The 12,856-nt window shown below is 41.2% G+C and overlaps 1 protein-coding gene across 1 annotated transcript in view; it reads right to left on the minus strand.

The window, feature by feature from the left end:
• The window catches only part of tep1 (telomerase-associated protein 1), a 38,925-nt gene that overhangs the window by 6,035 nt on the left and 20,034 nt on the right, over positions 1-12,856 (minus strand). The window contains exons 36-48 of the mRNA XM_080011618.1: positions 12,700-12,824; positions 10,994-11,093; positions 10,367-10,522; positions 9,604-9,819; positions 8,808-8,864; positions 8,136-8,271; positions 7,309-7,560; positions 6,414-6,571; positions 5,252-5,359; positions 5,010-5,114; positions 4,263-4,392; positions 2,152-2,237; positions 1,784-1,910 (exon numbers count right to left, since the gene is read on the minus strand). Of these exons, the coding sequence (XP_079867744.1) occupies positions 1,784-1,910; positions 2,152-2,237; positions 4,263-4,392; positions 5,010-5,114; positions 5,252-5,359; positions 6,414-6,571; positions 7,309-7,560; positions 8,136-8,271; positions 8,808-8,864; positions 9,604-9,819; positions 10,367-10,522; positions 10,994-11,093; positions 12,700-12,824 (1,756 nt within the window). The remainder of the gene's footprint in view (positions 1-1,783; positions 1,911-2,151; positions 2,238-4,262; positions 4,393-5,009; positions 5,115-5,251; positions 5,360-6,413; positions 6,572-7,308; positions 7,561-8,135; positions 8,272-8,807; positions 8,865-9,603; positions 9,820-10,366; positions 10,523-10,993; positions 11,094-12,699; positions 12,825-12,856) is intronic.

The following is a 12,856-nucleotide window of genomic DNA, read 5'->3' on the forward strand; positions in this document are numbered from 1 at the left end:
TGGACTTCAGAAAACACAGTGGACCAACACCAGCAGATGACATGGCAGCCCAAATCATCACTGACTATGGAAATGTCACACTGGACTTCAAGCAATGTGGATTCTGTGCCTCTCCACTTTTACTACAGACTCTGGGACCTTGATTTCCAAATGACAAGAAAATTTTACTTTCATCTGAAAAGAGGACTTTGGACCGCTGAGCAGCAGTCCAGTTCTTTTTCTCGACAGCCCAGGTAAGACGCTTCTGACTTTGTCTCTGGTTCAGGAGTGGCTTGACACAAGGAACGCTACCTTTGTAGCCCATGCCTGGGATTGGTCTGTGTGTAGTGGCTCTTGATACGCTGACTCCAGCCTCAGGCCACTGCTTGTGGAGCTCCCCCAAATTCTTCAATGGATTTTGCTTGACAATCCTCTCAAGGCTGCGGTTATCCCTTTTGCTGGTGCAACTTTTCCTACCACACTTTTTCCTTCCACTCAACTTTCTATGAATATGCTTGGACACAGCACTCTGTGGACAAGCAGCTTCTTTAGCAATGACCTTTTGTGGCTTACCCTCCTTGTGGAGAGTGTCAATGACTGTCTTCTGGACATCTGTCAAGTCAGCAGTCTTCCCCTTGATTGTGTCGCCTACTCACCCAGACTGAGAGACCATTTCAAGGCTCAGGAGTTTGGAGTTCATTAGCTGATGAGGGTGTGACACCATGACTTTCCAATATTGTACTTTTTCACAATAATCTAATTATCTGAGACACTGAATTTTGGGTTTTCATTATCTATAGCCACAATCATCAAAATTTCAAGAAATAAAGGCTTGAAATATTTCACTCTACGTGTAATGAATCTATAGAATACAGTATATGAGTTTCACTTTCTGAAATGAGTGACAATTTTGAACTTTTTCATGATATTCTAATTTTACGAGATGTACCTGTATATCTACATAGGTATGTATAATATATATACAAATGTTAAAAAGATTTGTCTGTGTGTGTGTGTGTGTGGGGGGGTGGGGGGCACAGGAGAGAAGGCGGGGGACAGACACAGAGCAGAGCCTCCGCTCCGTGTCTGCCCCGTTTCTGTGATCGCGCTGCCCTTTTTTTTTTAAATATTTTTTTTTATAGAAAGGTTAAAAATACGCAAGATTTAAAGGAAAATATTTTAACGGGAGGACAGCGGGAGAGTAGGGTAAAATAAGGCAGTATCCCGGGAAAACTGGAGGGTTGACAGGTATGTGCACTTATGCACACACCTTAGGCAGTTATAGGCAGCTTGTGGCTCACAGTGCCTATGATAGGCCAGCAACAGCCTTGACAAAGACACATTGATTGATTGACATACAGGCAAATCAGTATTAAATTCAGAGGCATGGTGCACTGCTTGTTTTTGTTGATTGGGTTAGGTAATGAGTGGGACAGAACATCATAAATGTCTATGTAAGAGCTGAAAACAAGTATAGTATTATTATTGTGGTGAATGGACAATGTCTTGAATCTGGTTGTGAAAGTTGAAAACCTGGACATTTTAGTGTTTTACAGATATTTGTTTGAGGTTGAGGTTGTAATGTTATGATTTGAGCATATTTTTTATGCTAAATCCAGTACATTTCAGGGTTTCTGGACAATATAAAAAAAAAAAAAAGAGAAAATATTAAACACAATTTGGAACAGATAAATGTGTGATTAATTTGCGATCGCGATTAACTATGGACAACCATGCGATAAAATATTTGTATTGATTGACACACACACTCCCACCCCACCCCCATGAATTTAGATTTCATTACCCGTCGACAATATCCAGCACCTCAGCGACAAGTCCTCGGACACGCTGAGGAATTCTGGGACTCCCCGCTTGGAGACTACTCCGCGTATGGCGCCGTTGTGCCCTTGGAAAGTGCTGAAGTGCTCCACCTGCCCATGGAGAATTGCAGATGGATCATTGTAATTCAGATCAGTCGTATATTTTCTCAATTCTCAACCTGAAACTATAAAACTGAATAGGGAAATTTAGTGTCATTTAAAGATTTTCGGTCTCAGAAAAGTATAGTGGGTTTGCTGATGAAAGGTTCACTGCCATTAGATAGTGAATTAAATAGTCCCTAAGAATTACTGCCAACATCGATTTAACCAGTGTACATGGGACCAATGCTACCTGGAAGGGCTTCCAAAGCTGTGCAGTACCGTCACCAGACGCAGTAGCGATCACCATCTCCTCCAGGACAAACTCTTTGTTCTTGTCTAAAAAACAAAACAAAAGTTCTATCATTAATATATCATCGTTGAACACATATCATCAGTTACATTTCATATTAAGGTGCACCAATGAATTTTAAGCAACACAGAGTCTAACACGTTGTTCCAAAGAACACTTTGGACCTTGATTTTCAACTTAGGAATGCTGTTATAATAAATTATTATTATTATTATTATGAGTGCAGTGCCCATTAAAAACATGCCTGTTTGAAACAGCTGCACTGCGGACATACACCGATCAGCCACAACATTAAAACCACCTGCCAAATATTGTGTAGGTCCCCCCTGTGCCACTGAAACAGCTCTGACCCATCAAGGCATGTACATGACCTCTGAAGGTGTCCTGTAGTATCTGGCACCAAGACGTTAGCAGCAGATCCTTTAAGTCCTGTAGGTTGTGAGGTGGAGTCTCCATGGATCTGCTTGTTGTTCCAGCACATCCCACAGATGCTTGATCAGACTGAGATCTCAGGAATTTGGAGGCCAAGTCAACACCTTGAACTATTAGTCATGTTCCCCAAACCATTCCTGAACATTTTTTTCAGTGTGGCATTATCCTGCTAGAAGAGGCCACTGCCATCACGAAATACCATTGCCATGAAGGGGTGTACTTGGTCTGCAACGATGTTTGGGGTAGGTGCTACGTGTCAAAGTAACATCCACATGAACAACGGGACCCAAGGTTTTCCAGCAGAACATTGCCCAGAGCATCACACTGCCTACACCGCCTTGCCTTCTTCCCATAGCGCATCCTGGTGCTATCTCTTCCCAGGTAAACCACGCACTCGCACCTGGCCATCCACATGATGTAAAAGAAAATGTCATTCATCAGACCAGGCCACCTTCCACTGCTCCATGGTCTAGTTCTGACACTCACATGCCCAATGTAGGTGCTTTCAGCGGTGGACAGGGGTCAGCATGGGCACTCTAACCGGTCTGCAGCTACGCAGCTCCCTTACGCAGCAAGCTGCGATGCACTGTGTGTTCTGACACCTTTCTATCATAGCAGCATCAACTTTTTCCGAAATTTGTGCTACAGTAGCTTTTCTATGGGATCGGACCAGACGGGCTAGACTTCGCTCCCCACGCACATCAATGAGCCTTGGGTGCCCATGACCCTGTCGCAGGTTCACCAGTTGTCCTTTCTTGGACCACTTTTGGGAGGTATTAACCACGGCATAGTGGGAACACCCCACAAGACCTGACGTTTTGGAGATGCTCTGACCCAGTCACCTAGCAATCACAATTTGGCCCTTGTCAAAGACGCTCAGATCCTTACGCTTGCCCATTTTTCCTGCTTCCAACATAGCATATATGTATGACCATATGTATATGTATGTGACATATAATCTCTTGAACTTCAACTTCAAGAACTGACTGTTCACTTGCTGCCTAATATATCCAACCCCTTGACAGGAGCCATTGGAATGAGATGATCAATGTTATTCACTTCACCGGTCAGTGGTTTTAATGTTGTGGCTGATCGGTGTAAGTGACTCAGTCGGGGAGCCCTAAAGCCCCACCCTGCTGCTGCACATGGTTCGCTGTTTGCGAAGCCCCGCCCTACAAGTTGAGTGGCTTGCTGTTTGTGCGTTTATTTAAAGTTTATTACTATTACACATGTCGCATGTCCAAATTGCACAAAATTTGACACTGCACATCCTTGGGAAAACAGTGATACACCCGGCAATCGTGAAGAAGATCGGATGAACGGTTATCGAGATAATCAAAGGAAAGACAGTCCTTATAGTTTGATTATTATCATCAGTTGTATTAGTAATAGATTATTAGGACTCTCTCATATAGAGTCTGAATAATATTTATAATAAATAAATAAATAAATAAATAAATAAATAAATAAATAAATAAATACAAACGAGTCAAATAGTCTCGTGTCTTTTTTTGTTTATTTAGATTTAGCAGGGTGTGATTGAATTCTAAAGGGCCCAGCTTGTGCAGCTTTGTATTTATTTATTTTTTGTCTGTGGCATGTGGTCTGGGGAATCGTGCCTTTGCTGGGAACGATGGAGCAGTGATGTATGCCTTGGCGATGGGCGATGATGTGGCTGGACTCTGAGAATTTCCCCCGATTCCACACGTGTAGCATCCCCTCTGAGCAGCCGCCAATCACATACTGCCCCTGGGTAATGCCAAGCGACAGAATAATAGGCACAATAGGCAGAGAACAGGTCTTCCAAAAAGCCTTCCCAAAGAATATTTAAAATCTTCTAAACAAAACATCACAATCAAAACATCACCTCTGCTTTAATTTAGCAGACACAGTTAGACAAACAAGTGTTACATGAGTATATAGTTGGTGACAGGACTGTGATAGATTGAACATTTAGGGGCAGTTTCGCAAACAGGGTTTCATCTAAATCAGGACCAAGATAATACTACTTAAATTAATCCAGAATTTAAAAGTGCCTATCTGACATGTTGCTTAATTTTTTTAAAGATTAATTAGTTCTAAACTAGGAAGTCTGAGACTAAGCTAAGGATTTAAGGACTAGTCAGCTTGTTCTGTCAGGTCTTGGTCAGATAATCCATTTTCTCTATTGTCGAGGTCAACCTGCAGGTCCACATCCATTAATCCAGACATAAACCTGCCTCTGGCCAGCTTTGATTTAAGCCTTCACTTAGACCTAGATTAGCTCCTATCTTCCTTCTGAAAATCAGTTTTCTTAAACCAAGACTAGGGCAAGAATGAGACTATTACAAGTGTATTTTACATTTGTAATACTGAAGCCCACTCACCAGGCAGCAGAGAGAGGTCATCCGGCTTTTCCAATCGGTCTCCATCATAATGGAGCCAGACTCTGGATTCCACATCCTCAGCCGGCCGTCGTTGGACGCGCTCACCTGGTAGCGACAGAGGGAGGGAAGCCGAAATGTGTTAATGGTGGCGGTGGCGTGGAGTTCCCTCCTGCAACATGTTTCCTCAGAGGTGAGTTGTTGTCAAATCCAGTCGAGACAAAGGGGTGCGACGTTGGACTTACAGCACAGTTATCGAGCCAGGCGCAGGCGGTGACCCAGTCCCTGTGGGCATGAGGGCAGGACTTGGAGAGCGTTGCAGGAGAGGAGCCGACGTCCCAAAACATCAGCGCCTAAAGCAAAGAGGCTCACATGACTACCACTGTGGTATCTGGCACCAAGACGTTAGCAGCAGATCCTTTAAGTCCTGTAATTTGATGAGGTGGGGCCTCCATGGATCTGCTTGTTGTTCCAGCACATCCCACAGATGCTTGATCAGACAGATCTCAGGAATTTGGAGGCCGAGTCAACACCTTGAACTATTAATCATGTTCCCAAAACCATTCCTGAACATTTTTTTCAGTGTGGCATTATCCTGCTAGAAGAGGCCACTGCCATCTGGGAATACCGTTGCCATGAAGGGGTGTACTTGGTCTGCAACAATGTTTAGGTAGGTGGTACGTGTCAAAGTAACATCCACATGAACACCAGGACCCAAGGTTTTCCAGCAGAACATTGTCCAGAGCATCACACTGCCTACACCGCCTTGCCTTCTTCCCATAGTGCATCCTGGTCCCTTCTCTTCCCCAGGTAAACCACGCACACGCACCTGGCCATCCACATGATGTAAAAGAAAATGTCATTCATCAGACCAGGCCACCTTCCATTGCTCCATGGTCTAGTTCTGACACTCACGTGCCCAATATATACCACACACACACACACACACACACACACACACACACACACACACACACACACACACACACACACACACACACACACACACACACACACACACACACACACACACACACACACACACACACACACACACACACAAAAAACCTTTAGCATTTAACTAAATTATGCTTCTAAATCTCTTCTTTCTGAGTGGAGAAAAAAAGTCGGCAGTTCATTTTGTAAAGTTTCTTATTTTTCCTCCTCAGAAAAAAAAGAAGATTATTAAATAAACAAATTATTTTATTCACATATGTAATTCCAGGCCGATTAAATTAATGAAAAATAAATACCACAACCTATTGTTAAAGATTCTAGTCTTAAGACTTAAGTCTTTATTCAAGATTTTCAAGTCTGACGTGTCTCCAATAGCAGTGACATCTGTTCGTTGGGTCTCACGAGTTTCACCAACACTCTTTCCCAGAACAATAAAAACATACCCCCTACCTTGTCTTTCCCGCCAGAGAGCAGCTCCCCCCCGTCGGGGCTGAATGCCAGGCAGGTGACCCCCCCACTGTGGGCCCTCAGCACTGAGACCGCCACCGGGTCGACCCACGGGTCGCAGCTCAGGTCAACGACTGACCACAGAGCAACAGTGCAGTCGTCTGGAATTTAGAATAAAAAGGTGTGGAGCCGGGGGTTATGTGGTAGGTAATCACTCAGAAATGTTTTTTTGTTTACAACCTTCTAAAGACTAATAATCATATTTAAACCACAGCTCATTCTGCCATTACAACATTAAATTCAAGGACTTTAAAGTACATTTTTTAAGCACTATTTTTTCCATTTTCAAAGACTTCAAGCTAAACAAATCCAATCACTTTTCAATGTAATCTTTATTCATTAAAATATAATATAATCTCAGTCTCATTGTCTATTATTTATATTATACTGTATATTTATATATCTATTATACATCTCATTGTCAGCTACCATTAGTTCAAGTTCAAGAGATTATTTATCACATATGTTGTCTGTTTCCAACCATGCTGGATTAAATGTACATTTCCCTGGCATCATATATGGCTTAAAAGTGATTCAAGAAATGTTTTTCTTCCATTTCCATTTGAATAACAAAACCAGAGGGAATATCACAGGTTTTCAATGATCACATTTCCAAGAAACTTTCAAGCACTTCAGCACAAAAGGGGCTATATTCAATGTATTCCAGGACTACTTCTGGGGATGAAATTCAAGCACTTCAAGCACCTTCAAGGACCTGGTAAGAACCCTGGGTCTGGTATATTTATTGTGAGCGTGAAGGCCAATGTACAAACACATACTTCATTTTCAAAACCGTAATCCATGTAGTTTTAAAACAAGCCGCCGTTTTGAAACTCACCACTGGAACTCGCCAGGTACGATGAGTTTTGGGCCAGAGCCAAGATGGCGCCCTCTTGCACCCCGAACTCTCTACAGGGTTCCAGCTTTGCCGTCTCTTCCTCCGTCAGGCCCGTTGTCTTCCACACCCGCAACCGCTTGTCCCCTCCACCAGACACCAAGAGCTCCGGACCTGGCCGCTCCGTGTCAGCAGCCAGCCACAGCAGGCACAGGATGGACACCTGAAGGCCCTCACTGGCCCAAGCCATCTCACCTGACAGGCCAAAGAATAAAGACATCAGAAATGACCAAGTGACATGCTCTGAGACACAAGACACACCCGGAAGAGTGATTCCACAGGGTTTGCGAAAACAAAATCAAATATCAGGGTATATCTTTTGACGAATACCTATATTGATCATTTCACAATATTTTGGGGATGACTATTGCTTTATTGTACATGACTAATTTCTCTATTATCTTTGAGTTTAACTTTCTGGTTCATTGTCATGTTGATTTCATTAGTTAATGTATATGACATTCCATGATTTTTTGTTGTTTGTTCGTTTTTGGGTAAATTATTTACATTTTTTTCTTTCTGTTATTTTTTAAGGTTAAATCTTTTTTTTTTTTTTTTTTTTTAAATAATCATTAGCTTTAGTGTATATTGGCCTGTTTCTAATGTGTTCAGCTAACTGTTAGGTTTTATTGTACATTTTCACAATTTCATATATTGCGATTTTATTTGTTATATTTTTCCCCCTCTAATTGTTTAATTATTTTCGCCTATCCTGATGTGAGCTGCTCCGATGCTGTAATTTCCCTCCAGGGATGATTAAAGTCACCTACCTGACTCCAGACTGAAGAGCTTGAGCCCGTTACCCTGGTAACCCACAGCTGCATAGCCTCGGTTGGTGACCACACACAGAGCGGCAGGATCCGAGGAGCTGGACTTGGGTTTCTTCTGAGGAGGCTCCACCCTCGTCTTGAAACACGACATAAGGAAGTGGACGTTTCATTTTAAACTCTTGTTTTAATCACTCAGAAAAGTTTGGTTTGTTTTTTTTGTTGCTTTTTTTTTTTTTTTTTTTTTTTTACACAACCCACTGAAGATTACAAATCATATTTAAACCAGGATGAATTCTGTCATTACAAACTGAAATTCAAGGATTGTTAAGCATTTTTTTTTTTTCCCATTTTCAAGGACTTCATGCTAAACTAATAAAATGCATTTTCAATTTGATCTTTATTAATTACAATATAATATAATGTTAGGCTCAATGTTTATTATTTATAATAGTATATCTATTAGTGATCTCTATATTTATATTATTATCTCATTGTCATCTACTTTATAAGTGTGTATTTCCACATGCAGGATTCAATTTAGATTTACTTCCCTGGCATCATCTATGTTGCAAGGAGAAAGGTTTTCAATAATCATGTTTTTTTTGAAGGGTTTGAGTAGAAGGACAACTTTGTGGAGAGTTTTGGGAAGTGAAATAACGGACAGAAGTTTACCTCGTCTTCTTTGAGCACCAGCACTCTTTGGCCGAGCCCACCCGACCAGAGCTGGAGCTGTTTAAGAGACGGAGGAGAAGACAGAGGTTAATTACGTGTCGTTTGATTAAATAAGCACAGGGTCTCATTCACTAAATGTGAGCAGGACAAAAAAAATGTACATCAAACAAACGTTGTGGCTAATTTACATAGGGATGGGAATTCATCCATTTTTCAGTGGCTGCTTTTCATTTTCTTGGTCTTGAATGAATTTCTAATATTTTCTTTTTTCTTTTTATTTTTTTGTATTTTGACAATTTTTTTTTAATTGACTTTTTATTCTATTACATTATTATTTCATATCATTATTATTCATGTTTATATCATATTTTTTTATATTTTTCCATCTTTTGTAACAAGAGCAGTGACAAGAGTCTTTGGCTTTGTGTTGTGAATGGAATACTCACAAGAATTGAGTCGAAGATTCACTCACTGTGACCCCGGAATCCCAAGTAATTTAAACTTTTTTTTGTTAAGAACCAATCGTTTACGAGCCTTATTTTACTAGTGTCTAATTCAGAGTTTTTCCAACCTCCCAGAGGAGAAGACCACCCCAAAAACATCATTGTATCTCATCGTCATGAAAGGTTCGACTCTTTATTCAGATTCGGTTCTTGACGAGTGACTCTGGAAAAAGAGTCATTCGATTTGATTCAGTTGGTGCAAGGCACGGTAAGAATTTTTCCCATGATGTAATTGAAATGTACTCTATGGACCGATCTATGATTCAGCAGATTGAGTCGGCCCCCACGCTCACCATATGGTCCGAGCCGGCACTGAGGAGCATGCTCCCCTCGTCCAGAAAGGTCAGGATCTCGGCGGCTCCTGCGTGAGCCTGGTAGCAGCCCACGCAGGTCCCCCCGGGAACTGACCACACCCTCACCTCCCCAGACAGCGAGCCGGAGCACAGTGTGGAGGACGAGGACGGGGAGAAGGCGAGACTGCGCACCGAGCTCCCGTGTTCATGCTGGGACTAGAGAGTGAGAAATGTCAGCACATTGAGAGGGTTGTGTTGAGCCGATGATAGATAGACAGATAGAACTTCCGGTAAATTTGCAACCATTTTTCACTCATTTCTGTTCCAAATGTACATCCACATCGATGAAACTCAAACTACAAGACATCTCAAAAGTCCCAGTTCTAACAACAGCTCAACCATGTCTGCGTGTACTGCGGTTGCCGTGTTTCAGATACTTTTAGCCGGAAAAATGCCAAGAAGATTAATAATAAAAAAATCAGCAAAAACAATAAGGTTCCAGCACTGCAGGCTAGACCTTTATTATTATTATTATTATTATTATTATTATTAAAACACCTATGACACAAATATACAACACAATTGTTTTTCTAAATAATGCATACAGTATATAGTGAAAATGTTTTTGGTCATAATATGTTTTTGTAACATTTTACAACCATAGCTTTGTAATTTTTCCCCCAATCAAACCGAGTAGGCATTTTCTGTTTAGGGTAACAAAAGCAGAGCTCCTATTTTACATTTCATTCATTTACTCACCCACCATCACAAACTGCTTTCGGAGCAAGTTCCACAACATCACGGTCCCATCCCAGCAGCCGGCGGCCACAAGTTCACCTTCAAGGTTGAAGGTCACACAGTTCAGTGGGCTGCGGCAAGGCCAGGCGGCGACCTGGTGACATTTAGCAGCGTCCCATACCTGTGATGAATAACAATGACGTTCAGTGATTAATTTCACAAATCCCATGATTAGCTGGACAGAACAATAGAACAGAGGTAAGGGTTATAGGATAAACAACAAAGTTATATAGGGGAGGCTTCGCAGACAGGGTTTAATATAAATCAGGAATAAGATAATCTTACTTAAATTAATCCAGAACTCAAAAATGCCTTTCTGAGACGTTGCTTAAATTAAGATGAATTAGTTTTAGACTACGAAGCTCTAGCTCTACTAAGGGCTTAAGGACTGGTCAGCTCCTTCTGTCTGGTCTTGGGGCTGGTCCTATTCCAGATAATCCATTTTCTTTATTGTCAAGATGGACCTGGAGGTCCACATGCATTAATCCAGAGATAAACCTGCCTCTGGTCAGTTTAAATTTAAGCCTTCACTTAGACCTAGATTAGCTCTAATCTTTCTTCTGGAAATCAGATTTTTTTTCAAGAGGCTTACTTTTATGTGGTAGTCCAGGGATACGGTGGCAAGGTGCTTCTTGTCCGCAGTGACATCACTTCCCGTTATCCTATTAGTGTGTCCGTTAATATGGGCGGTCCTGCGGAGAGAAGAAGAACATTTGGGGTGATATGTTAGGGTTTTTGCCTATCAGAATGAGAACGAGTTTATCCTGCCAAGGATATTCATGTATATATTTATATACATATGTGAAATTTGTCATGGTGAGGATTGGTGCATTTCTGTATAGACAACAAGTATTAAAAAAAAGCTTAACAGTCTGAAAAAAAATGTAAAACAAAATAACAATAATAAATATAGCTGCAGGCAGCAATACATGGGGTCCAGTTTAGTCGTGTTGGGTGCGTTTTACAGTTTCCCGGCTTCTCAGAAATGCAGCACGACTTTCCAAGTTTACTTGAACGCAGCATGGGCTCCTCCCTGTCTGTCCTCTCCTGGTTGCTTGTCTTGTGCAGCAACCGCTATGTGGTCTACACAGTGCAACCCTCCTCTCTCTAAAACAACCGTCCATGTTTGCCTGTAAACCAGAACTTCTCATTGGTAGAACTCACCATGTGGTCTGTGGAAATACAGTAGAGCTGTACTCTCAGTGACGGTGGCCGTTTGGCGCCGTGTCCGGCATGAAATGTATTGAGTTTTTCCACTTGGGTTACATTTTCAGTGAGTTACGTTTCTATGAAATACGAATAACCTTGTGGTATTTCTGTGGGTAATTACCATTGCACGGCTTTTACTTTTCCGACGCCTCGCTGGATCTTAATTCCATCACGGAGTCGCACATGTCAGTGTTTTCGAGGGACGTGCTGATTAATTTTTAAGGATCGTTTTGGTTTTTTTTTCATTAATCTGGCAAAGTACAGTAATGTGGAACACAGATGTAAAATATCAATCGAACAGATCTACTGACATCTACCAGGTAAGTTGTATAAAAATACACGTAAATTAATAGTTTGGTAATGTTTAAAGACTACAAAGTGACAGTCTAGACCGCACACTGGGCACCGGTCCAACTGGACATTCTAAATGGAAATCTGTACGTTTATAGTAAATAATATGATGTCGTCATAAAGTGTCTTACTGTAAATCTCATCTTGTTCATTTTAGAATGAGACATCTGACGTGTCAGTAAACCAAGACCAAGTAAATATTTTGGGTCAAATTTGTTCAGTTTTTCACTAATATCTGCCCCTATGTGGATCGATTTGGATGAAGTTCAAACCACAAGATCCTGTGACAAAGCGATTTAAACAACTCAACAACTCAACCAGGTTCGTAACTTATGCCCAAGTATATGTTCCAGATAGTTTTAGCCAGATTGGATATATTTAAACGTCAGATGTACTGGCATGTCTGGGTTAAAATTGCTCAAAATTTGGTTGTTTTTTGGCCAATATCTGCTCTGTATGAAGATGTATTTGGATGAAACTTAAACCGGGAGGTCCTTGTGACAGCACAATTCAAACAGGACGTAACCATGCTCGTGTGCAAAAACAAAAAACACAAAAAGTCAAATACGAAAATAAAAAATACAAAATATTAAAATGCGATTCTATGCATTACTATATTCTAGTATGTCTTTTTTACATAAACTCAGTGCATATTTTGAATCCATTACTTACATTATAAAGTATATGACTTTAAAAAAAGGTTTTTTTATAAACTATGCATGTAACATTTCCCATCACCTGCATCCATTGTTGATGTCCCAAATCTCAATTTGTCCATTGTAGGAGGTGGTCGCCAGGAGTGCGTCACTCATGAAGGCACAGCTGGAGATGCCGTCGCAGCGGCTCATCAATGACTTCACTTCCTGTCAAAGGAGAGAGTTTCTCTGTGCATTCA

This window comes from Zeus faber, assembly GCF_960531495.2.
Source record: "Zeus faber genome assembly, chromosome: 12".
Taxonomy (NCBI): domain Eukaryota; kingdom Metazoa; phylum Chordata; class Actinopteri; order Zeiformes; family Zeidae; genus Zeus; species Zeus faber.